This window comes from Gymnoscopelus microlampas (assembly GCF_963454915.1).
Source record: "Gymnoscopelus microlampas genome assembly, chromosome: 8".
NCBI lineage: Eukaryota > Metazoa > Chordata > Actinopteri > Myctophiformes > Myctophidae > Gymnoscopelus > Gymnoscopelus microlampas.
In genome coordinates, this window is record NC_139945.1 from 43,948,949 (window position 1) to 43,975,522 (window position 26,574).

The following is a 26,574-nucleotide window of genomic DNA, read 5'->3' on the forward strand; positions in this document are numbered from 1 at the left end:
AGCAGAAGCTAAAGCAGGTCAGGGCCTCTGCTCCCAGTAGCCCAGCCAGTAGCACACCACACCCCACTGATAGGAGACTCAGATACATAGACAGCCAGGGATCAAGCCCAATGTCACACTTCCTTCTGCCTATTACCTTTGTTGGTGGTGCTCTGTGAAGTGGCTTGAGACCCCCACCCACACCCCCCGGTGTCCTACTGCTGCGGGACAGGAAGAGGCTAAATAGGAGTCAATTAGCTTTGATTTCTGGTCAATTAGCTCGCTTTTCTTCTTTCACATTAGTGTGTGGATATTATCTATCTATGTGGAAGGGAAGTCGTGGTGAAGGGAGGGAGGGAAGTCTGTGGTGCTCTTCTCGTCTGTGTATTTGTTTTGAGCTTGTTTTTGCACTTGTTTTTGCACAAACTCTCTAAAGTAGGGAGCAAACACACTTAGAGGTACAACAGGAGCCAATGCAAAAATTCTGGGTGAAAAGAGACATGTTTCTCTGTGGGAAACTGAATGACCCACTGTTCTTTGCTCGTGTTTTCAACGTGGAATGACTGATTTAATAGAACAAAGTTTTAAGTGGTGTTTGTTGTTACTGGGCATGAGGATATTTTTGGCACGTTTCACCACGCTATAAGAGGCGGTTGAAATGGGAGGAGGGAAAACTCGGGCCACGCTGAAAAGGAAATTGAAAAGAAACAGAACATTGAGTGTCGGATTTCATGAAATAATAGCTGTGACAAAAATGGGGGAGAGAGCAAGGCAGAGGGAAAACCAGAATCATTTTCATCTTGGCCTGAAGAAAAGAAAGACAGAGCAGGAGAGAAAAAAGAAAGACCTCTCAGACAAATATATCAGGACTATAACAAATGTGCCATTGTGTAGAGCAGACAACTGAACTCACACAGTTTAGTTTAATGCAAATATTGCCTCTCTTAAAGTATAATTGTGACTTGGGGCTTGCCCAGGGGCTCCATTAGCGTGGTTATCTGACTGGGAATTGTTTAACTGCAGGGCTGGAGGAAAACATAGTGATCTATGCCTAGACTGTTTCGTTTCTTTTCTTCTGTGTTTTTCAAAAGGGCATGTTTAATTTTCTCTATCAGGAGAGAGATCAAACCAAGCATGGCATCCTGGATATGATCCATGTGCCTGTGGCCTTTTGTATTTCATGGTGACCTGCCAAGGATTTCTGTTCCAGGGTAGCGAACTAACTGGAGACCATCACTCCTGTCCTATTGCACAGGCCTCGAGGCCAGAGGTCACAGGACCGCACGCACGCAGGCACGCAGGCACGCACGCACACACACACACACACACACACACACACACACACACACACACACACAGTCAAGCTAAGCAGAGGAGCTCAAATCATTTAATAGGACACACAAACGTTGGCAGCGCAACGAGTGCTCTCGAACACACTCATGCACACATGAGTGGGGAGATGTTATTCTATGCATCATCCATGATGGATATACACGCACTCTTGAGTGGGTGAGGATGGTCGCGTATGGCAGTGACAGGGGGGCTTTTACTGGACAGATGGAGAGACCCTTAAAGGAGTAGTTCAACCCAAAAAAATACGTATTTTCTATCATTTACACACTCCATGAAGCTTTGAATTCATGGAGATTTTTTAGTTTTTGTCGCATTCTTAAGACAATAATTTGATGACCAATCAAATTATTGGCTTAGGAATGCAACAAAAAAAGAACAAAAAAATAAAGGCTTCATGGGGTGTGTAATTGATAGAAAATAAGTAATTTTTGGGTGAGCTACGCCTTTAAACCTGGACATGGTTCTCCTATTTCTTGTGAATGGCCCTAGATGGCTCTTATCACAGTGGAGTTGTGCACTCTAAGCAATGTACATGGTTAGTGGCTGGGGCTCCTCTGGAACACATCATTTGAAGTGTGTCTTCCTAACCGTCTGTCCATTGTACCAAGACATCAGAGACACATACTTCCCACAGATTACAACCACACACAGAGATTTTGAAAACATGACCAATGACAAAAAACTCCCATATCTGCTGGGCGAAGTACAACAATGTGCAAACACAGCAGCAAGATTCGTGAGCTGCTGTGATAGGAGAAGGATATCGAACGGAACACAACCACCCTAAAGACTAATCATTGTGTATATTCCTGCACTATATTTGCACCCAGTGATCTTGGTACATAGAAATTGATCTATTGAAGATTCTGACTTTCAAATGTACATTTTTTGTTTTGATTGTATTGCTGTATTGTTGTATTGTGCTTTTTGCTTTGGCAATGTAAACGTATGTTTTCTCATGCCAATAAAGCCCTTTGAATTGAATTGAATTGTGTTAGTTAGATGTGGATGTCTGTGGCTGTGCACCCATGGAAATCTGATTGGATGTAATGGGACGAGAAGATAGGAAATCTCAATAAAGAAAATAAATAATGAGTGTGACCAGGTCCAGACCAGTGTCCTGCCAAGTGCCCTCAGGCCAGTGTGACTGTGTGCATATGAGTGCAATGTCAGCCTATGTGCTATTAGTGAGTGCTGCAGAAAGAGAGACACATTTTAAACTAGTGAATGGATGTCATGCACTATCTATTCCAATGGCTGAGCTATTTCAGAAAATAAGTTAAAATACATCTTGGCTGACAGAATTAGCTTTTCATCATAGATTTGATTCTGCTGTTCTCTTTTGTGACTGTGTAGGGGATTTAGTGAGAATTTCAGTATACACGTGGGGCGTGTAGAGCAACTGTCTTAACACAGAGGTGTCTTCAGTTGCCACAGCAAGGATAGAGCTGAGAGACTTCTTCAGTAGAAACAGCAGAACTATAGGTGAGAGCAACTGTCTTCAGTAAACACACCAGGGCTACAGCTGAGAGCAACTCTGTCTTCAGTAGACATACTGTAGCAGGACTAGAGCTGAGAGAAACTCTGTATTGGTAAATGGTAAATGCACTGCATTTGTATTTCACATTCACCCATTCACACACACAGGCAACCATGCAAGGCACCAACTTCTTGCTCAACAACACTTCCACACGCAGCCAGGAGGAGCAGGAAAAAATCACTGGTCTGGCTCCGGGGGCCACTTGCATACCATGAAAGACTTCTAAGTGGGTTGTGGAAACCAATTTCTCTTGGTGGCCTAAATTACCACAGTGTTGTGTGGCTACGGGGCTACCTGTATCCCATGAAAGACGTCCAAGTGGCCACTGGAAGGCATCTCAGAAACCTTTCTTTGGTGGCCTGAATTGTACAAGCACAGTAAAGTGAGAGGATCCATTTACTCTCTCAGAGTTAAATTAGCAATCAGAATTCTGCAGTGTTGGCAAAACAAAACAAAAACAAAAATGTTAACCGTTTTCTTCTAAGCTGTTCTAAGGCTTCGTAGAAACGGTTCTATCTTTGGGATACAACACAAAAAGCAGGGTTTAAAATACAGCCTTATCTTTGTAACAATGCTGAGATTCTGTGGCCCCTAGAGAGATCATTAGTCATCACTGGGGTAAGACATATGGCCTTATCTGTCAGCGGCTGAGGGAAGGTGAACCTGTATGACTGTTATTCCCCATTGGCTCCTATCACTCCTGGGGAAGCACAGACTGCAGTGATGTACAGTAAGATGCATATTATTCTAAGGCGTGTAGTGCTGTGCTGATGATGATGTGTAGTCATGAGGCTGTGCTTGAAGAGGACGTAGTAAAATAGATGGTGACAGATAGGGGGTCAGACACAGGGATTTTTAAGGACAGTGCCGCCAGGTTACTTAGCTCTGCGCTGACAGAGTTGACGCTGGCGCAGTCACGCATGTGTCTGGCATGCTTGGGCTGTCTCCGCTCCCTAGTCAAGGTTTCCACTCACTTGACTTCGTTGTCACCCTCAATGGTGCCTCAATGAAGGGGTGAGGTGTCCACTTTAACACCAGTCATTCACAGTGTTATGGTACAGTACTAGCTTGTGTTCCACACGCTGCCTGCATGCGTTCCCTGCCCCACCCTCATTCTCCGTCACTGCCCCGGGAATGTTGAGTCTTTATTTTTGAGCTATCCTCCTACTGGAAGACAGGTGTTTGGAGGAGTCGTCCAACTCATCGTAGAAGATAAAGAAAGAAAGAGTGAGAGAGAGAGGGAGAGAGAGAGGAAAATAGATAGAGGGAGAGAGAAATTCTACCATCAGTACTTTTTGAATAATTCATGGATTATTCATAATCGAAAACCTGCTGCCGTTTATGATGCCATATTTCACGGCTAGTTGATGGTTAGGAGGCCTTTTAGACAGCACACTAACATCATACATGGTGAAGAGAGAAATGAGGTGAGTCTGTGATATTCTGGTAAGAAACGTGTCTCATTTTTATATCGCAATTTGAGAGCTGCCCCCCTTCTTTCTCTAATCATTTTCCATGATGTGCCGTAGTGTGCGTGATTTGAATAGCCAGGTAATCGAAAATGTGTTCTCCCCCCACCTGGCAACCAGTACATTTTCAACTTCTCTGTTTTAATACCTAACTCTGATCCGTCTCTGTGCCAATTAACGGCTATGAACAACTGCTGAGTTCAATATTGACCAGCTGACATTCACTGTGACTTGGAGCGTTTGTAACCATTTCCACGCACACAGTGTTGTGGTTTTCACTTTGCGTGCGTCTCAATGTCCGTATCTCATCTGATGTGGAGCTGTGGGTCAACCAACCTCTTAAATATACTTAAAAAGCTCTAGTCGACTCATCTCAAAGCATGTCCTCGTCAAAGACCACAGTGTGATAGAAGAGGGCCCCAGGTACCAGCTCACATCCATCACCACTTCAAAGACCAAACCGCATCTATACAGGAGTCTCTCCTATTGTCTGTTGTGCAGGTGTGCTGCCTCCCACAGGCTCTGGACGTCTCACAAAAGCCACAGAGCTCTGAGGAGGAGGAGGCACACTGAGATGCTATCTCCCACAAATACAGACATCTTGGGAGGGGCTCTGTGTCTGACAATGCAAGGCACATGCACTTTTACTGTAGGCCCGAGAAACACAATGGGGCAGAATGTCTTGGAGTCTCCCGAAACTCTGTGGTCGGATCCAGTGGGTTGCAGGGAAATTGAATGTTTCTTTATAATTTAGCTAAGCTATGTGCGGTTTTCACCAAAGCTTTTATTCTGAGATATTGAAACCCCACCGAATATATTTGATACACCCGACTCAATGGAAATGTTGGAGCCGTATTTAATACACCCTACCCCTATGAGCTGGAACGCTCAGGCAGGTCTCACCCGCATACCATGAGAATCACTCTGTTTTATTTTCCCCTTGTCCCAAAACAAACGGAGCGCCCTCATCTGCCCTACTCCCGAGGGCAACAAGCCCCGTCGCATCCGTGCCCAGATTAGTTTTTCCCCTTTGTTGAGCACAATGTAGCTTTTTAGCTCCATGCCTTCTTATCATGGCTTTGTTGTCATATTTGGGTCTGGTAGAAAAAACAAGTAAACATGGATGCGTGTGCTGATCTGCTTGGATGGTGAGATGCAGTACTGCTGTAGCAGTGCCAAGTTGTCTTCCCCGTAAGGAACGCGAGGCATGTCTTATCTCAGTAGATGGCTAGGAACTAAGCATGGAGGGAGAGTTTATCTATTCACTGAGTCCTGACCTCTCTCTGCTCTTCAGGAGGAGATATGGAGGAGAGGAGAGGAGAGGCAGGGGCTACTTCCTCTCCCGGGTGGTGTTTTTTGGTTAACCCCCCTTTCCTTCTGCCCCTCATTGCCAGGGCAAAGTTTGTTTGCTAGGAGAACAGAGTGTTTGGTGTTTGGTTTTAACATTTGCTTGTTTTACACTTCAGCCCAGTGAGTGTGGTAAGCCGGTTGGTTCAGCAGGTGCTAATGAGCTGTACCACTGGCCTGGCAGTCTTAAACGCACGCACGCACGCACGCACGCACGCACGCACGCACGCACACTCACACACACACACAAAACAAAACAACGCGTGTTCAACTCCTACTTTCTCTCTCACTCGCTTAAGTAAACAATCCAGAAGCCAAGCAGCACACAGTGTTGCATACATACTGTAGTGTCATCATACTGAAGCTTGGATTTCATTTCTTAATTGAATGATGACAGGGGTTTTCCTCTCAAGTATTTGGACCTTCTGCCAAGGTTTAATCTGTCCTTCAAATGATCTCCTGTTTAGCCTCCCCTGCCTTTCTTTCACATGGCCTGATTAGCACTGCACACCCAACTCTCCAGTCTACCAGTCCAGCAGCACGCTCGCTCATGCATCTCTGCATCTCCTTTTGGCAGGGAAGAGACTCAAACATCTGGCCCCCCTCCTCTTCCTCCTCTTCCTTCTTTCACCCCAACCCTCTGCATCACCCAGCCCAGGTCTTTCCTTTCCATTTTTTAACCCCCCCCCCCCCCCCCGGTCCCCCGCCTCTTCCAGATGGGCTCTTTTTTTCCCTCCCTCTCAACGTAATCCCTCTACGATGCACGGGGGCTTTGCGCTGACCACATGCCTTTGGATGTCGAGAATGGCATCCATGTTGAGTGTGATTCTTTATGGAGGGGTGATCCAGAGGTCCCTATAGGCACCTGCTCAGCAGATCACAGTGGGGTGGGGGGTGAACATGAGAGTGAGTGATGATGATACTCTACTTAATGGTTAGGTCTGAAGGATCTGTCATACACCTCCTCACATGATTAAATAAATAAATAAATGCATGGAGTTGTTTGTGGATTTTCATGAGAATACTCCCTTGGCATCGAATGCTGCCTAATATTACAGCCTGGCTATCCAATACAGGTAGCCCAGGCAATGTTTGTTTTATTCAAAGGACAACAACCATAGAAAGATAACAGAAAGGACGGATAATCTAACAGAACAGACCAGGGAACAAACAAAAGAAAGAATGTAACTAAGGGTATACGGTTCCCTTTTTAAATGAGCAATTGAAACATGCCACCAGTGATTTTTTTTTGTTTACAATAAACCTGATATATTTCATACCATGCATGCCAGGGGCCTTCGTTGTTCAAAAGAAGTTGAACTGCCAGAAGGGGGATTTTACTTAAGATGTCACCGACTCCTCCTCTAAAAACACCGTCACAAGCTGTCCTTTATAATGACTGGTGTTGAAGGATTGAAAAATGTTTCCACTTTATCTGTGAACGAATTTTGCATTTTACTCTGTCCAACATTTCTGTATGTAATTAATTGCTTGAATGCTACTCATCTCACCATTTTCATCAACGGCATCTATCCCGGTTATTGTTGCCACAAATATCCACACAAACACAGTGGGACCATGTAGTGTCAATGTAGGGACATCAAAGCATTGCAGTTGTGTTGTAAAGTATACTGTACATTTGATAGACCATCAGCTTATGGTTGAATTGACATTTTTACACATGCATGCCATGAATGATGCAAGAATAAACACTGTTGGGGAAATTTCCTCATGCGGTTTTGGAAAGATGACCTCAGTAAAAAAGAAAGAAAAGTTGCCAATTCCACAGTCGAGTAAAGAGATGGATTAAACAGACTAGAGTGTCCTAGAGAGGGTAGTCTCGCATGAAATAAACTGAAGTCATTGCTAGACTAGATGATAACCCAGAATGCACCATGAGACTGCTGAACCCGCAATGAGGCTAAACGTACCTCTGTATGTGCTCAGTAAGTCTGACTCCTTGAGACCGAGCAGGGAAGAGAGCAAAAGATTTCTCTCCCCCCGTTATAAATCTAGTGGATATTTTGGAGTCTGCTGTGAGTATGTTGGTGTAGTAGCCTTAAATTTCCCCCTGCTACAGGGCTCGGCTTTGTGCCCTGGAGAGACAGATCATAAATCACCTCTCCAGGATGTTTCAGCCATGTTAACAGTAGCAAAGAAACTCATAAAACAAAGGAGAAAAACTATGAGGGCACTTTTCCCTATTTTCGTTAGTTTGAGGCCGTTCTTATGAAGATGGAAAATGTTCGGCTTAACATCAGTCCTGAAACCCTACACAGTGTCAATTTCACAGGGATCAGTGTAATTTTTGGCATGCATATAAAACGTTCTCCTTGGCGTCGGCCATTCTTGATATTGCATGTTGGACAACTTGACAACTACAGTGTAAATCTATAGCGGCAAAGCGTTTGGCAATGATAATGTAGCCGTACACGTACAGTACATACCCATGTAACATGCCTATACTAAAGATCTAATTTCATATCTGTCTCTCTCACACACACACACACACACACACACACACACACACACACACACACACACACACACACACACACACACACACACACACACACACACACACACACACACACACACACACATGCCATTCTTCCATCGGCTCCTCTCTGTATCTCTTCCCAGTGTAACAGATCCCTTCTTAGATAGGGATATGGCCATCTTTTCATCTTCCCTGGGTCCATCTGGGAGAGTTTAGGGTGCATGTGGAAGCCATTGGGACGGGGACGCTTACTGATCAGAGAAAGATGTGCCCCTCTGGAGCAGCACATGTTTGGATCCCAGGACCCTTATTTGCTTTGTCTTACCCTCTTTAACATTCCTATGTGCTCTATCTCGGGTACCCCCTACCCCACCCCACACACACACACTTACACTTCAACTTAACCTCCCAACCTATTCCTCGTTTCCTCAGTCTTCCTCCTTCCTCTCTTCCCTCTCTCCCCAGTGCTTGGTGGAAATGAAAGTGGCCATGACGAAAGGCTGAAGGATCGGCTGTAACGTTACTTTGGATCCCCATGGGTTTTTCTCCCTCTCACCCCCTCCCCAATCCCTCTTTCCTCTCGGGCTGCCTGTTTCCTCCCCACACAGCCCCTATCGGGTTTCTCCTCCACCCCCAGTTACCTCCGCAACAGCCGTTGATGTAATGCTAGCTACAGTGCTCTCCCTTGCCGAGAGACTTGTGTTCCTCACAACAATCACTCACTCCTACTGTTTCCAACCTCCTTAAACCTCTATCAAATTAGACTTTCATTGGGAACTAAGTGTATTAGGTTAAGATTTCCATTACGCCAAATTAAGATCAAAGGGAGACCTTGCAGCTCGTCTGCTTTGAATTAAGACGGTTTGGCATAATGCTGCAGACAGACGAGAGAGAAACATTCGCAAACCTCATGTCAACCTCCACCGGATCTCATTAAGGACAGTTAAATCAACCTTAGCCCATGTTAGAGGCACAGAAAGGCATACTGTACTGAACGACAACTACTAAAATACAATCTCTCAAACACAAGCTGCGGTATATCCACAACATGGGAGCCTAGCGTACAGTGGAAGCTGTCGTGTGTCAGCCAGTGGCGGTTCCAGCTGAGTCGAGCTGCGGCAATGGGCAGGAGGTTGGATTATGTTTATGATATCCATTATCTCTGATGCGAAACAGAGCCAGACTCCCAGGCTGGGGTCGATGGCCTCCTCTGTAAGCTCCACACCAGGGTCTCATCCACTCTGGCCCTGGCGACTATTTGCACAGCACCGCTATAGAATAACACAATATCAGTCTCCAGCGCTGTCTGTAATAGATCTCTGTTTTTGGAAGATGAGTGAGAGGCTGGAGAAGGCACTCTTATCTGCTCCTGGGATCTCTGGCTTAATAGGCAAGTGGAGATATCTGGAGCAGATGTTTTTATTCCTGAACACTCGGATGAGGGTAAGCGCTAGGTCAAATGCCGCACTGCAGGGAGGGGTGTTGTGCACAGTAAAATCCTCAGTGTTTATTTAACTGTGGGAGTGTAGAAATGAGCCTGGAAGGGTAACTTTTTACACTGTCAGTTAAATTAGCACTGAGGATGTTACTGTGTGGGTGTAATCTCCTGGCTGGTGTTAGTGAACTAGCTGACAGGCTCCCCTTACTGTATCCCCATTTCTGTTCAGAATCACGAGCTGTCCACCCTGCGCAGGTGAGGCTATATCATTGCACGTCAAGTCGTATTAGGAGCCTTTGTACAAACTGCACAGTCCATAAAACATGCTACCTGGTGCTCTAACTCAATTATACGCCCTCTACAACCTGTTTGACTTCTTTCTCTCTCTGCCTGTCTGTCTCTGTTTCTTTCACCAGACACATGCGACACAAGCATAAACAATGCACAGTATACTCAGTAAAACATGCAGGCTTGTACAAAGACACGGAAAGATAGATGTACAGATTGTCTAAACATGTACCGTAAACACACAAACACACACACACACACACACACACACACACACACACACACACACACACACACACACACAAACACACACACACACGCACCCACACACTGATTTGAGTTTCTCAGAAGGAGAAAGGGAATAAAGGCGCCTCACCGACCCCCTCTCAGCCGAGCCACATTTAAGGGTCCTGAGCAGTGCGTAGCTGCTCTGCAGTCGATAGGGCAAGGAGGGGTGATTGGGTTTGGAGGAGCAATAGAGGAGGTCTGGGGGGAGGGTCGAAGGGGCTCCGGGGGCCAGGAATGTTAATTGGCAAGATTGTTTTAATAAGGCCCTCATCGCGGATGCTGAGAGAGGGCTGGGACCGCACAGACAGGGGAGAGCAGCTCACGGAGATACCACTGTACCACCTAAGCTGCAAAGGGAATTTTATGAATGGGTCTAGGGAAGACGTATGACTGTTGACTTGTTTAGGTCTGATTTTAGCGCAGTAAAGGGATTTACAGTAATGAGCGTGCTACAACAGTAAATGTGTAAATGATCAGCCTACGCTCACAAATTTCTGTAGAGTAAAATCCCATTAAACCATGAAGACCCTTGCTGCGGCACGGTCTATTACCGTAGAGTAGCAAGAGAGACAGAGAGAGAAAAGGATTTGCTTCTCTCTCTCTTTCCTACTGAAAGAAAGAGAGAAGAGATCTTAAGTGAGATGACAATTAGGAAACACTTCTACTGAAGTGTGACAATCACAAGAATGAGTCCTCACAATGTCAAATATAAATGAGGTGAATACACATGGCACTGCATGAAAGCATTATTATGCATTACACACAATGCCTAATAATAGGGCATTTTTATTTTTTGTTTAAAAAAAGGATAGCTCTCTGAAACTACTGTAAGGATGTTCAGTTTTTACTGTAACTCCTTATGAACAAAGTATTAAATGGATCAATTAATCTCCAGGCTATTTGCCTCTATGTGTGTTGTGTTGCGTGTGTATGCACAAAGCAGAAGATTCTCTCGCCCTACTTCACAAGAGGGCCAGTAGGATATGAACAGAGGTCTAGTGCCTGCAGGTATCACATACTAGTGTGTGCTTGTGCATGCATGTGTGCACGTCTATATGTGTCCTATAGTGTTACACGCGCTCTTTTGTATTTCTGTGAAGACGGCTTCAGTCTCAGGGTGAGTGAATGAGTAAGGAGAACAGGGTTACTGGGTTGGCATATTTTTGATTGGAAGGACTGTGGAGCTCCACCTACAGATGAGATGTGGAACACCGCAAGACAACAAAAATGCCTTGTCTCAAATGGTTTGAGATCTGCTGTTTTTGGCGCACGACAACGGCGTACGATGGAGCACGGAATTAGGCATTACAGTGATGATGGTGCAAATGAAAGCTCCCTTTATCTCACAATATAATTTGACAACAGCGTGAAACTCCCCAGATGGAAACAGAAGGACCACTGTGGTGTTAGCAGAGTGTTTGACTTAGCTTAGCAGTCCCTAATGAGAGAGCGCTACATGTCGGAATGCATTTGGCAGCTATAATATTTGACAGCATGTTTCCACAACAGGTAACACGCTCTCCTAAAGAACCAAAACGCCCCCAAATCACTTGCATGTGCGGATAGATCACATGACGTCTCAGGCATGGACAGGACTATAAACTGTTCCTCTGTGTTGTTCAATCATAAAATGTAAATGTGATAATCTCATGCAGATGTTTGTTGCACAGTTTGCACGGTGGCGAGCCCCCCTATTGGCATTTTATGGGGATTGTATTTTCTGAGTTTCTTTGGTACATGCCATGGTTGGACCGGGGGGTGGGGTGGGGGCGGTGTTTGCTGACATTCCTGCCTGTCCAGCACTCTCATTTTAGTCTAACTCCGGTACTCCAATCAAATAGGCACTGTTTATTGAACTATGAGGTGCCAAGTCACTCACTCACTCACTCACTCACTCACTCACTCACTCACTCACTCATACAAACCTGCCTCCTTGCTGCCCTCAGTGCCTCTCGCCATGTCCGCCAAACGCCATCTCTCTCTCTGCAAGCTTGACGAGAAGACTTATGACCATTTAAACAAACACAGGCACTCAATGGCCTCTCTGTCTGTACGGCTGCAGGGCAGGGTTTCCTTTATGTGGTTTGTGTGTGCGTGTGTACATATGGGTGCGTGGTTATGTGTGTTAATTTGCAGATGGTGCGGCTGTACTGTATGTGTGTGTGTGTGTGTGTGTGTGTGTGTGTGTGTGTGTGTGTGTGTGTGTGTGTGTGTGTGTGTGTGTGTGTGTGTGTGTGTGTGTGTGTGTGTGTGTGTGTGTGTGTGTGTGTGTGTGTGTGTGTGTGTGTGTGTGGACATACATGTGCAGTGCATGTCCTTGCTTTTTAAGATCTGTGTGCATGTGTGGTGTAATTGTTTGAGTGTATAAAGTAAATTAATCAAGTGTACCCTGAACACCAGCCTCCTTGTAGCATGACTAGTGCACACACGAGTGTCCTCTATTTGCCACTGAGAGGTCCAGGATGCCATCTACTTTGGGTGCCAGCCCTGTGTAATACAAAGACTGTAATACACCGGGAACAATGCTGTTGTTCACTTTAGACCCGACCCCTTGTTCAACTACATGGCATGGTTTACATCTGTATGGGTACATTTTTATACTCATAGGACGCGCCGCCTTAACCCTTATCCCTTTTTGTCATTTTTTATTATTTTGAAAAACATTTTGAAATAGTTCAACTAGCCGATCTACATTGACACGTTGTGAGCTTGTAGATCGGCTATTTGAACTATTTAAAAATGTTTTTCAAAATAGTAAAAAGTGGCAAAAGAGTTTAAGGATAAGGGGTAAGGCGACGCGCAAGATAGGGCCCTCAGAGTTAACCACTATATACTTACTGTTGTACTTCAAATAGCAAAAATAGACGATCTACAAGCTTGCATTGGGGTCATGACTCATGTGGTTAAAAGAACTCTCAGGATTGTACTCTGTATGAAGGACCTGGATGTGGACCAAAACACAGTGCTGCCATGTCCAATCCCATAAGTCTGTGGTGGGGTCAGGGGTTGCAGGGGTGGGGGTGGGGCCAGGGTAAAGGAATGAAGAGGAGTGGAAAGAGAGCATGGAGGGATCTTCAGAGCACAGTGTGATCCAGGTTATTTTTCACACCCAGCAGCAACACTATGCACTCGTATATCACATGTCCAAAGTCCAAACTGTTTTTATTATTTTATTTTTATTTTTTGAATTTCTGCTTTCTTTTCAATAGAGATAGGAAGGGGGGGAATGACATGCAGCAAACAGCCTTTGGTCAGATTTGGAAGGACTATAGCCTGTTTCTGTTTGTCAGTGCTGCAGAACTTTACATCTTAACATTGTGGAGAGACATACAAAGCTATTAATAGGAACCTTTTAGAAGTTGGATATTTGCCCATGACTTGTTTGCAGAGAGGTTGACATTGTTTGCTCAAAAGGTCAATGAGGTTTATAAGGGAGATCCTGTATCTATTCTTAGAAACATCTCATCATGTCTAAGTCTTGGATGACCTAGCGGCATTTGGTGTGTGCAGGTGCAAACTCTGAAGGCCATTTTGGTAATAGTCTGTGTGTCCTTGTTGACATATTTACGAGCGTGCACAAGGTGCCTTGCGGTCAAACAGGCACCCAGACCGTTGAGTATTTTAAACTCATGTGACTCTGCAAGTGTGGCCTCAAATCAAATGTCATGGATGTCAGTACAAATGCAAAACAGAAATTGTGAACGGTGAGTTCATACCTTATTAGGAATTAACTCAGTTCCAAAGAAATACAGTGACACATGCCGGACAGTAATACACATATCGTTGCTGTCGGGCAGAAACCTTGTATCTCCATATTTAAACTTTGCATGTTTTTTTCGTAAATGAATGCCCTACTTCGTCATACTACAGCGTCACACAAAAGAAGCAACAATAGCCGATCTACAAGCTCAAAACGTGTCAGACATATCAGGTTTCCACCCGACAGCAACGATATGCTGTAAATGTTCCCTCTTTACCAATCACGCATTCTGCTTGTTGTGTCTGCAGAGATGTACTCATACTGTAATGAGTACTGCAATGTTCATAACTGTAACCTCAGAACCGCTCACACCCTACTCTACTCCATGCGCAGGCTCACTGAAGCTCATGCACAGTCAAATGCACAAAGTGTTAATTTATCCATTTGTAACTCTGAGTGTACACAAATGTAACCAAATGGACCATTTGTAGAGTTAAATTAACACTGTGTGCTGCAGGATACGATGTCAGTGGGCCGGGCGAGAGGAGAGCGAGGGCATGAGCTCAGTGCAGAGGAACGAGAACCAGACTGAGAAAGAGAAACGGGAAGCTGCCGTGTCCAATCTCATATCCCTGTGGTGGGGTCGAGGGTTGGGGGGGATGGGGGGCATGGGAGGGGGAGGAGGCGAAGGAAGGAACAGGAGTAGAAAGAGAGCAAAGAGGGATCTCCAGAGCACAGCGTGATCCCAGTTATTTTTCACACCCCGCAGCAAAACTACGCACTCATACAGTGCAAAATAATCACACACACACACCCTGCATACACTTCTGGCAAATTATACACCAACATCAGCCTTAGCAGTAGAGGCAAGGGGGTAAGACACTATAGCTATGGGCCACGTTTTGATGTAAGCTGTTGGGAGTGTGTGAGCTGAGAGGGAGGTGAGAGAAGGGGGTCGACCGCTACAGGGTTGGAGAGGGATCGAAATGTAGAGACACAGTGGGAAATATATAGAGGGGGTGTATGAGAGGTGTTTGGTCCACGGGACAGACCTGGAGGCAAGAACAAGCATCAATATGGATGCTCTCAGTGCTCAGGGAAGCTGAGTGAACAGGCCAACATTGTGCTCATGGCATAAACAACACATGATGTTACTCACATTTAAACTTTATTTTCACACCACAAGTTTACACCAATTTATGAGTGGGTGAAATACTTTTGTGCCAGCTGCCTATGACTGCAGTTACATACAAATGAAAGTTGTGAAAATGTGCATACAATGTGTAAAGGTATTTACTGTACGTACTGTACAGTAACTGATATACCTGTGATGTACAGTATCATACACAGCAGGTGCAAATACAGTGTTCCTCAATCTACTGCATTGTGCTTATTCTCAAATAAACCTAAATTAATGAGGACACAGTGTATACAATCAATGTAAGGGCAGAGGGGTCAATGTAGTACTTGAGGGTGGTCAAAAGTGCAAATAACTGTTTTTTTCCCAGCACTATTTTGGTGTAATATGTTAGCATTCAGAATTGCCATTTAACTGGAAAAGCATAGATTTGTGCTGTTTCAATATCTGGGCATTTGCGATTATGTATTTTTTCTTTCTGTTTAAGTGTAGAGCGATTTGATTGACAAGCTGAACTAGTAAATGAAAACAGTTGCTTCCACCCACTCGTTAATTTGTTTTAGAAATATGCACGCTTTCTTTTGGATGTTATTCATACATCAGCTTGTCCTATACTTGCAAAGAAAGAGGGCTCAGAGAGTAAAGATCATGAGTCAGGGACACGAAAGGGACTAAGGGAGAAAGAAAATCAGAGGTTGTACTGCAGCCTTATTAAGCAGACATGTGTAACCATGCGCATCTGGGAGGGATTAAGTCATTTCATATTTTCCGTAAGTGTTTGTTGTGCTGTCCCTTGGTCCCCCTGCTCGTATTCCCAGGTGATTTATTTTAAGCCTTTTTTGGCCCGTGACAGCCTTGCGTTGTTGTACCCTATGGCCCAAATCAAGCAAATTTGTTCAGTTTATTAGAGAGCACAGTTTGCCTCATAAAAAATGGGGGCAAGGAAAGAGAGAGAGAGAGAGAGACAGACACATACACAGACACAGACAGACAGACAGACAGACAGACAGACAGACAGACAGACAGACAGACAGACAGACAGACAGACAGACAGACAGAACAAATTCACTTCCTGTATAGTGGTTTGCTGTGTCCGCTCTGTTTCATGGAAATACCACAAGCCATACTCACGTACTGCTTTGTTGTGTCTAATACTCCCAACGTTCTTTTTGGTGGAAGCTTGCTGCACTCTTGTTTAATTTCCTCAGAACAAAGCACATTTGATCTTCCTGGCCAGGCTTGTGTGCGGCATTAGGTCTTCATTTTCATTAATGTAGGATGGAGGCGCAGCACGGGAGAATCTCATTTCAATTTGACATTTCAGCATCTGTTTTCAATTTCCCCCCCTGGAAAAAAAAAAGAGTGCACCAGCGTGCATGTGCACGTGTATGCACGTGTGTGTGTGTGTGTGTATGCGCACCCGGGAGAGGGGTGGAAGGCGAGCGAACCTGGGAGTCGCGAGGGCAAACCTGACCTTTTAAAAGGGAGTGATTGAGTGTAGGAGATGATGGTAGCTAATTGTGTTAGGCCCAGTACACTCCCAGCACGCTACTGTGGACCTAGAGAGAGATTTGTCAAACCAGTACAGTACAGTGTGGTTAGCATGCAGCTTGGCAGGGCCCTGCACAGAAGAACCCTAAGTGTTAACCCATTAAGACCGGGAACGCATTTCTGTCATTTTAGATTTCTTTGGCTATTCAAAAATAGCAGATAGATTTTTGAAAAATCTTGAAAGTTTGTGCTAATCTTTTAATATTTTGATATGGGGGTCGGTGGCCAAATACATATAATTTTGGGGGTTCCTTGACATGAAAAAGTTTGGCAACCACTGATATATAAACATACGTTTTTTTGCATTTTTTTTGCAGAACGTATGTTCATTTGTAGAATCGGCCTAAATGGGTTAATTTAACTATGAGAACATACAAATGGTCTATCTAGTATATACAAAATAGTATGTACACATGTCTGTACAGATGTCTCTCAGAAATATAGATGTTTTATAGCGAAGGCAGTCAGCTGTCTTGACTGTGAGCCATGTCATCCTGATGAGATAAGGATATGTCTCAGTTGTAGACCACTGGAAAGTAAACAGTGTAACATACTGTGTTTCCCTTTAGCTTATGCAGGCAGTGGCACACACACACACACACACACACACACACACACACACACACACACACACACACACACACACACACACACACACACACACACACACACACACAACCACAGGTTTCAAACCGTCGGCAGTGTAGCTTTGAGCAAATCCAGGATGGACAATGAGGCGTCTTCCTGCTGCGACCAGTGTGGCTTTGGCCCATTTCCACACATTAAACCTCAACCTGAGAATCTCTCAAGACACACACACACACACACACACACACACACACACACACACACACACACACACACACACACACACACACACACACACACACACACACACACACACACACACACACACACACACACACACACACACACACACACCCAAACACACACACACACACACACACACACACACACACACACACACACACAGAGAGACAGACAGAGCTTGGCCTGTTAATAGCACAGGAAATATTATCTGCTAGGGGACAGCTGCAGCCTCTCTACAGAGAGACAGAATGCGAGAGTAGACTCATTATCCCAAACACACACACACACACACACACACACACACACACACACACACACACACACACACACACACACACACACACACACACACACACACACACGCAACACAGAGCATTATCCACCTCATTCTCTGTATGAGAACAGAAGGAGACATGCTTGATACTGTATGTCCACAGGAAGGAGCGACAAAGGACATCTCACTGAATCTAGGGAGCGTCAGACAACTCCTCCGGATCTGATAGGGCTTTTCGGGCGGAAAACCAGGGCTTTGTATCTCTTCCAAATGTACATGCGTCTGTCTGTCTGTCTGGCAGGCTGCCCCCCCCCCCCCCTCTTCCTCCCACTCTCCCTCCATCCCAGAGGATTTGTTTCCCACTATGCAGATGTTCAGCGCTGTGAGCTGCGCTGTACTCAGCTGTGTTTATAACAAAGAGGTGTCGGATGGGAGGAGGAGAGGAGTCCACCAGGGATGTTGACGAGGGGGTGTAGGTCACAGAGTTGTTGGTGTAAACATTCGGTGATGCCAGCTCTCCCTCGGGCCTCCCACTAGGCAATAAAGCATCATTTTTCTCTTCTCCTGCATCCTTCCTCCCTTGCCCACCATTCTCCGGTGAGAGGATGTATGAATGCTTAGCAGAGGGTACATTGAGGCCAGCAGCAGTGATCCACTGAGAATAGGCAGCTTAACGTGACAGTGAAACTCTGATCTCACTCCCCCAATTATATGACTGGCTATGCGCATGCAGGAGTCACTCCACCAACCGTACGAGATGAGGGAAGGACAGGCAAAAACACGCAAACACACAAACACGCACACACTCACTCTCTAATGTTCACATACTACTGCATGCACATCATGAATACATTGTTCACTCTAACTTGAGGGAACAGGAATCAAGTAATCACACATGCAAATGTGCTGTACATTGTCACCCATCTAAAGCCTGATACTTCATACTTGCCTCATATTTCATCGTATGACAGAGTCGCGTGCCGAAAATAGCCGATCTACAAGCTCACAACGAGTCGCCGTGAGGTTGTACATCTGCTGTTCTCTGTGCGCGACTCAGTCGTATGAAGGAGTAGATATTAAGCATAAAAGCTCTAGGATCACATTATTTTGCATGCTTGGTATGTTTGAATCATCAGCTACCACAAAGAAAACCACAGAGAGCTGGTGTTCAAGGCTGCCACACCGACAAAAATGATAAGGGTGACCTTGATGCAGCATTGTTTCCACAGATTGAGTTTGCACTATTACTTTGGATGCTTTACAGTGTACATTCACACTCCTAGCTGTCTATAGATGCCTCTGGCCCTGGCAAATAAGCCGTCGTGCTCAACATGCAGCTGTACTTTTGAGTTTGACTTGAATGACAGTGAGTCAAACAATAACGCTTTGTCTATGCTGCATTCTCATTTTCCATCCACGCTACATCTACATTACATACCCATGAATTTCTGCCATTTCTACTTATATGAGGTATGAAATATTCAATGAAAGTGAGGTCAGGTACAGCATTGTTTCAGATGTACAGTACATGAGGAGCTGTGGTTTTGATTTAAATGTAAGAGGACCGGTGAACCCATTACCTGCCATATCTCCCTCACAAACCTATTCCCTACATTGGGATAGGGTTCCCCTTCCATGTTACAAGAAGCAGAGAGCAGTATCTGGGCTCGGCAATGGCCAATTAAGTGCTTAAAGGGTTTAAGCAAGAATTTGTAGGCTGTCAGGAGGTGAGGCTTCCTGGAGTGAGTATGACTTTGATCTATGGCGGAGGTACAGCGCGGTGACTTGGAGCAAGTTCAGGAGCGTGAGATAACACAAGTTGGCTCTGTTCATCTTCCAAATGAAGAACAACAAAATGCACTTGAATGTGAAGCTATACTTGAGGCATACATACTACATACACCATCAAACATGTCTTCGCCCACCCGCCCCCACCCACACCTACACGGAAACAGGACAACAATGCATAAGCTCACATTGTGCTGACCTTGCATAGTTAAGCTTGGCTTGAATTTCAGCCTGAAATTTATGAGCGCTTGTTTTCGTATGTTTTATGCAAGTATACAGTGGAGCTGGGAAAATGATTACTGGCACACACTGTCTGTACAGTAGATCGGAGGTTGTTGCTTTTTCATTTCTTTCTTTCCTCTCATAAATCTCCTCAGTTTATCTTCAAAACTAGATATATGGAGGCAGCTTGCTTTAACTGTGACCCCACGCAGGAAACTGTATTGCTACTATAGTTACGATAGTATCTAATGGTATTAAATGTGCCAAGCAAAGGGGACAAAATACTGCAGTTGATCAATAACTTAAGGGTTAATATGTGATCTCACTTCAATCAGGTTCTGTGATTCTGACCTAGCGCAAAAGGAACATTTGCCCCTTCTGTTTTTATACTTATGCTCAAAAATGTGAATAAATAGCGTCCTCATAATAATGTGTAAATGAATGCATTCCTGTGATTTCTTGTATCGAAGCAGTGGCATATTTTTTTGCCGTCTCCATGGCAATGCAGCTCCTCCCGCAAAGAAAATCAATGCAAATGGGGAACCTATCTTGCTAATCTTCAGGGATGCAGCCTTGGTAGATTGGATGTAATGCAAATATGCAACCATGTCAGCATAAAAGGGCTGTATGGGTAGAGGGAAGTAAGTGATATGAAGAGGTGATGATAGGGATGTGATGAACATTGTGTGTGTGTGTGTGTGTGTGTGTGTGTGTGTGTGTGTGTGTGTGTGTGTGTGTGTGTGTGTGTGTGTGTGTGTGTGTGTGTGTGTGTGTGTGTGTGTGTGTGTGTGTGTGTGTGTGTGTGTGTGTGTGTGTGTGGGCGTGTGTGTGCGGGCGTGTGTGCGGGCGTGTGTGCATGTGTCTTGGTGAAAGAAAGACGGATCAATACCATTAGAGATGTTGATGGACACTGATAGCCTATTATGTCACTCCTACTGTAAAGGTCACATGACAAGAGAGAGGACACTAAGGGGAGCTTGTGTCGAGTTCTCTTTTAAGTATTTGCATAGATTTGCATATAATCTATTTTTCCAGAAATGGGTCTGTCTTTCATTCATGAAAAATCACATGCATGCCATGATGACAGCTGAACTGTCAATTAAGTAGATGCCTAACTTTGTTCTCTCGCTGTCCTCTTGCAGTCCTGCGCGATGACTTCAGGCAAAACCCTGCAGATGTGATAGTGGCAGCGGGCGAACCTGCAGTCCTTGAGTGTCAACCCCCACGGGGACATCCTGAACCCAGCATATCATGGAAGAAAGATGGGACCAACATTGATGACCGAGATGAGAGGATCACTGTAAGTACTCAATGAATTAATGAACAGAGATTTCGTAGAACTACACTGTACTTACTTGACAATGGGAGACAATGTAACAAACCTTCTAAATGTACTCTAAAACAATAGATTTGAATAATGAGGGGTGACACATACCATAGGCTGAATGGTATACTGAAGCAACACATTAAATAATGGGTTGATCTTTATTTACAGTATACAGCCGTGCTGTTTGTTGTGCATGGTGTGGGCTAGAATGCTCATACAGTATATGAGAAATACAGCAGCATGTACTGTAAATACATCATGACATGCAGGAGGAGCGAGCGTAGGCAGGAATGAGGAATTGGAATGTGGCTGTCACTAGGACAGTCCAGCCTCCTTGATACCCGGACTCGCATCTAATGCGCGAGTGGAGGATTTGTTTTTGCTTTATATAGGTAAGGGTTTAAATAAAGTTTTATCTGAGTGTTGTTATGTTGTAGCGTCGTTGTAGCGTTGAGCGTGCGACACAACGCTGGATCTAAACTGCGCCCGGCAAAATTCCCAATGGGACAATTCCCAATGGGATTTCCTGACAGTGTGGGGAGGGAGTTGGCTGAGAACATGGCAGGTGCTGCTAATGGGCCTCACCCTTGTTGGTACGCAGCCATTCTGTGAACCGTCAAAGGTCACTAGCTGTTTTTTGCTCAGTGCTGTGGTTCCTTTGTGCCTGGATAAACGCCAGTGTCTCCTCGGCCATGAATCCTATCAAACCATCCACAGTTGTTTTTGCAGCCGAGATTCGTCATCTTTGACGTGCTGAGTTTCATTAGCTGCAAGGTCGCTTGCAGTGAAGGTTCAGCGCACGGTGGTAATTAAGCTTACACTGATTGGTCAGCTGCCTTGCCTGCCAGCTTATCACCCTCTCTGTCTTTTTATCACTCCCCGCACCCAGAGCAAATCAAGGCTGGGTATGTGATAAAAGCTTGTTATTACATTTTTATTATAAGCGTACTGTAAGATTTATTGTCATTGCGCCTGCATACCGACCTGGTGAGGCAGGTAAAGCCATTGGTTCATTCAGCTCATTACTCACATACTGTACAGAAACTGTGAAAGCCAAAGCAGCCAATCTGATTGGATAGAGCCTTTAATGAGTGAGCCTTGAGTCCCGTTCCATTAGTGAGCAACAGCACATTGATTCGGCTCGCCCACTGATGAAATCAACCGGCCCATGGGAAGATTGGCACCAAGAAACGAGCTGACCAGAATCAAAGGAGGGAAAGTTAGTGTCAGCTGCAGTGCCCAGGGAATGCAAACAACTCGTTACATCTGATTTAGAACCACACCGACCACCAATTAGTCTTCTTTAATGAAGACCGTTTCACACAGCACAGCAGTATCAATCAAACTCTGTGTGCATGTTCTGGGCTTGATAAGCCCCGTCTGAAACTGTTAACCCAACCCAATTCAACTCTTTACCAGTATCGGTCATTCCCATGGAGCAGGAAATGATTTATGGTTATTGCTTTTGATTACGCTGACTGGATGTGTGCTTTAGGTTTGGAAAGGCCGTGACTCAGCACTCAAAAGTAACAGAAGCAGACAATGTGGAGGCTGTAGTTAGCAGTGGGTCTGGATCTTATTCTCAAAGTCTGACTCATGACTTTATAGTGGATGCTCATTGGACTGTCATTCAAGAGACATATAGCTTGGCCATTCAGGGCTGAGTATGGACAACCTTTCAGCGTAAACAAGGAACACCAAATCCTACCAAGACAATAAACACTACCTGCTGCTAAGTATGTCTTTATGCCTTTAGCGTAGCACTGAATTCCTGCCTAAGCTGGTTGTGCTCAATACATTTTCATTACTGGCCAAGTCAAAACAGTGATTTATCACTGTTGGCTGTCTTCAGTGTAGGATTGTACACGACTAAACGCAAGACCTCTGCTTAGTGAGGGCTGGATAAGGTTGGGTGCATTGAGCCTAATCACAGCTCTAACTCATAAACAGTGTGCCCGCTCGTCTCTCTCTCTCTCTCTCTCTCTCTCTCTCTCTCTCTCTCTCTCTCTCTCTCACTCACTCACTCACTCCGAGGTTGCAAGCTGTACTGGCAGAAGATTAAGAGGCAGCGTCTGGCTGCGCAGCATTGTAATTGAAAGTAACAAGCACATTATCTAGTTTAAATTGAATCAAATCGTAACTGGCCCTGCATTCAGTCATCATTACGCAGCAAACCTTGATAACCAACTCCACAACTCTTTTTTAACTATTTCAGTGTATGATCTTTCGGTCAGCAAGTTCTGCCCTTGCCCGTATCTATGTGTTATGTTATGTATATGTTGTGTCTATCATACAGTACATAATACAGTATTGCTCATTATCAACAGGGGTGCACATAACTTTTTAGGTCTGGTACGCAGAAGAGCACCTGGACATGTGACTTGGTGCGCATGGCGCCCGTCCCGTTTTGTCAACGGGGGGGGGGGGGGGGGGGGGGTTCAGCCCGGACAGTTTTGTCAACGGGGGGGGGGGGGGGGGGGGGGTTCAGCACGGTGCCCGCCGGACAGTTTTGTCAACGGGGGGGGGGGGGGGGGGGGGACGTTCAGATTGGGACGCCAGATTGGGACGTTCACGGCATATTTTGCACCATTACGGTGCGTTCATCATCGGTGACGAGTGCCTCTAACAGCCGCTGCTGGCTGCGTGCACGCAGCCAGGCAATGCGAGGCGATGCGAGGCGACGCGAGTCATATCTCTACCCCTCCGCCTAATGGCTGTACATGGGGCCGACGGGTGCTTTAGAGTGATTGTGTGATTGTGTTTTTTAGTTTTGCTAAAAAATAAAAGCTTGGAAATTTCTGTCCCAGCTGTTGGTGCGCAAAAGCGCCTCGCGTCGCCTGATGTGGTGCGCATTTTTTATTTTGGGTGCGCATGCGCACCTGCGCACCAGTTATGTGCACCCCTGATTATCAACCTCCATTATCATTTGCCAAACATGCCTCTTGCTTTAATATGATACAGGAGAGGTACTTTGAGGACAACGCAGCACTGTTTCCACTCAGTATGATATGCAGCTCTCTTGCACATGGCCTTTCCCATAATTAGATTGCAGCCCTTCTCAATAGAACACACATCAGCCAGTTGGGCTGTTTATAAATCAATTTCACGATAACATCCGTCCAGTCCCCCACATGGTGGAAGTGAAGATGTACACCCTCGATTGTATTTGTGATTTTGTGCAGTGATGTACATGTATGAATAGTAAATGTGGGATGCTGTAACTGGCTCCGTGACTTGAAGTTGCGTCCCTGTAGCCTGCAGTGGAGTTGGGCTTTGTGCGGAGGTGAAGTGGTAGATTCAACAGCCCGTCTGGGCCAGCCTGGCTGCAAAGTGCTGGACGAGGACGAGGACATGCAGGATGACTGCTCCCCCATGAGTGCTTTTAACCCATTGAGACCTGAAGCCTTTTTCATGTCAAGGACCCCCAAAATGATATGTATTTGGCCGCGGACCCCCATCAAAATGTTTTGTTCCAGGGACCCCCAGAAGCAATGAGTTAAAAATGTTCGCTTTAAAAATATATATATTCAAAGATTTGCACACATTTTCACGATTTTTCAAAAATAGCAGATCTACAAGCTCGTAGCGCGGTACTCGGTGCCGCGCTATGAGCTTGTATATCTGCTATTTTTGAATAGCCCAAAGTGTAAAATAATGCTTTTTAGCTCAAATCTAAAAATGACACAGTTCCAGGTCTTATTAAGGCAGCTCCAGATATAAAGCCTGGCCCCCTGTGTGCAATTAACTGGGCTGACAGGTGGGAGAATGGACGTTGCAAATGCTTGATCCAGAAAGCTGAATTCTGAGAAGGTTGACTGTCAGCAAAAGGAGCGTCTCTACAGCATGCATTAGATCAGGGGTCTTCAACGTTGTTCAGTCCAAGGACCCATTAGCTGAGAGACGGATGAAGCAGGGACCCCCCACTACATATTGTGCAAAATTGTTTGCATATTCAATAGATAGCTTCATAGACTTGTTTGACAGCACTGTGATCAGTGTTGTGTTGATTAATGTTTTTGTTTATTTTACACACTATCTTTTCTATTAATATGTAGGATTCATGTTAATGTGTATTTTCAGACATTTAACCACTTAAACCCTCAATACTTAGTAAACTTGACCTTTAGCTCTGTACTTGGTTTGCTCTTCTTTCCTTCTACACCAAATCTCTTCGCCGAAAATAGCCGATCTACAAGCACACAACACCTCGCAGCGCGAGGCATTGTGTGCTTGTAGATCTACTATTTCAGGCTAATGTTTCCCTCAGAATAGGGACGCAATAGGGTTGAAGTGGTTAATGTAAAAAAAAGAAAAGAAAAAATAAGTTCCTACCACACAACGATTTGGCGGCCCCCCTGTAGTAACTCTGAGGACCCCCTAGGGGTCCCGGACACCCTGTTGAAGACCCCTGCATTAGATTGTCGGTGTGGATAAAGAGCTGGTAGGGATAGAAATGAAGGGTGGGTGGGGGGGGCATTTAAGGCTTCATAATGTGATGAACAGCTGAGCTCATCAAAGGGCTCCTGCGCCACCCTGCATTGTTGTGTCGGGTTCAGACCATTCCTCCCCACCAACACTCGACATGCTGGGACGTGCGGTATCCTTGGTGATCGCTGCCGTTCAGAGTCAGACTCCCCAAACCACCTGCAGCAGGGATTTACTCTCTTTTCTCTGTTCGACTGGGGCTCGTCGGCTCGGCTTTTGGTGGCTGCGGGATAAAGACGAGGGTTGTAAACTTCACAGAGGCAGGGACATCAGAGAGAAGTGTCTGTTTCTGCTTTCCTATCTAGTTCAGTCCGCTCTGTGTGAATGGCGATGACATTTCGTATGCCATCTTACATTATACGTCCATGCCTGCATGCGGACGAGTGATGACAAGCTTCCACCGAGTCGACAAACAAAAAGCGGCAATCCATTAATGCTGCTATGCCACTGGCGGCAGCTGGACGGCTTCTTCACACCTGTGTAAAACAGGTCTGACAGGAGCGATGAGGGCATGATAGTAGACCAGAGAAGAAGAAAAGCCAGTGTGGGTGATATTTTGAGTCTAAACCATCGTCTGCTGACAGAAAGAATCAATCAGCAGCATCACAAATAGCCAAGGTGCAAAGCATTGTCCAGACTCTTTTTGTATGGTAGTCATGGCTAATTATCAGCCTGGAAAATGAAATGGTTCATCATGAATACCAACAGAGTGCATGGAGAATGGCAGGGGCTTTTGCATTATCAGCACTGCCAAATTACATGAGACAAAAGGCAGCAGGATACAGCCATCTCCCTGTAAAGCAGGGATAATGGTCACATTATTGGGGCTTTCAGCAGGCTTTTGTGTTGTGATGTGTTGCATACAGAGGATAATGTCGCTGTTGGGTGGAAACGCTTTTGTACGACCAAAACCGTTACTTTTTAGGAAATGAAAAAAAAGAAGAATGGATCGAATGTAGTTCTTTGTCGTTTTGAGTCGTGAGGCACTCACTATGGGAAACAGCGCCATCTGGCGATGCAACAGAGCTACACAATACGCTCCCGGGGCCCATTTCA

At 45.2% G+C, this 26,574-nt stretch overlaps 1 protein-coding gene across 1 annotated transcript in view; it reads left to right on the top strand.

The window, feature by feature from the left end:
- Positions 1-26,574, top strand: part of robo1 (roundabout, axon guidance receptor, homolog 1) — a 165,380-nt gene that overhangs the window by 81,378 nt on the left and 57,428 nt on the right. Inside the window, exon 3 of the mRNA XM_084065378.1 lies at positions 20,849-21,006. Coding sequence (XP_083921504.1) covers positions 20,849-21,006 — 158 coding nt within the window. The remainder of the gene's footprint in view (positions 1-20,848; positions 21,007-26,574) is intronic.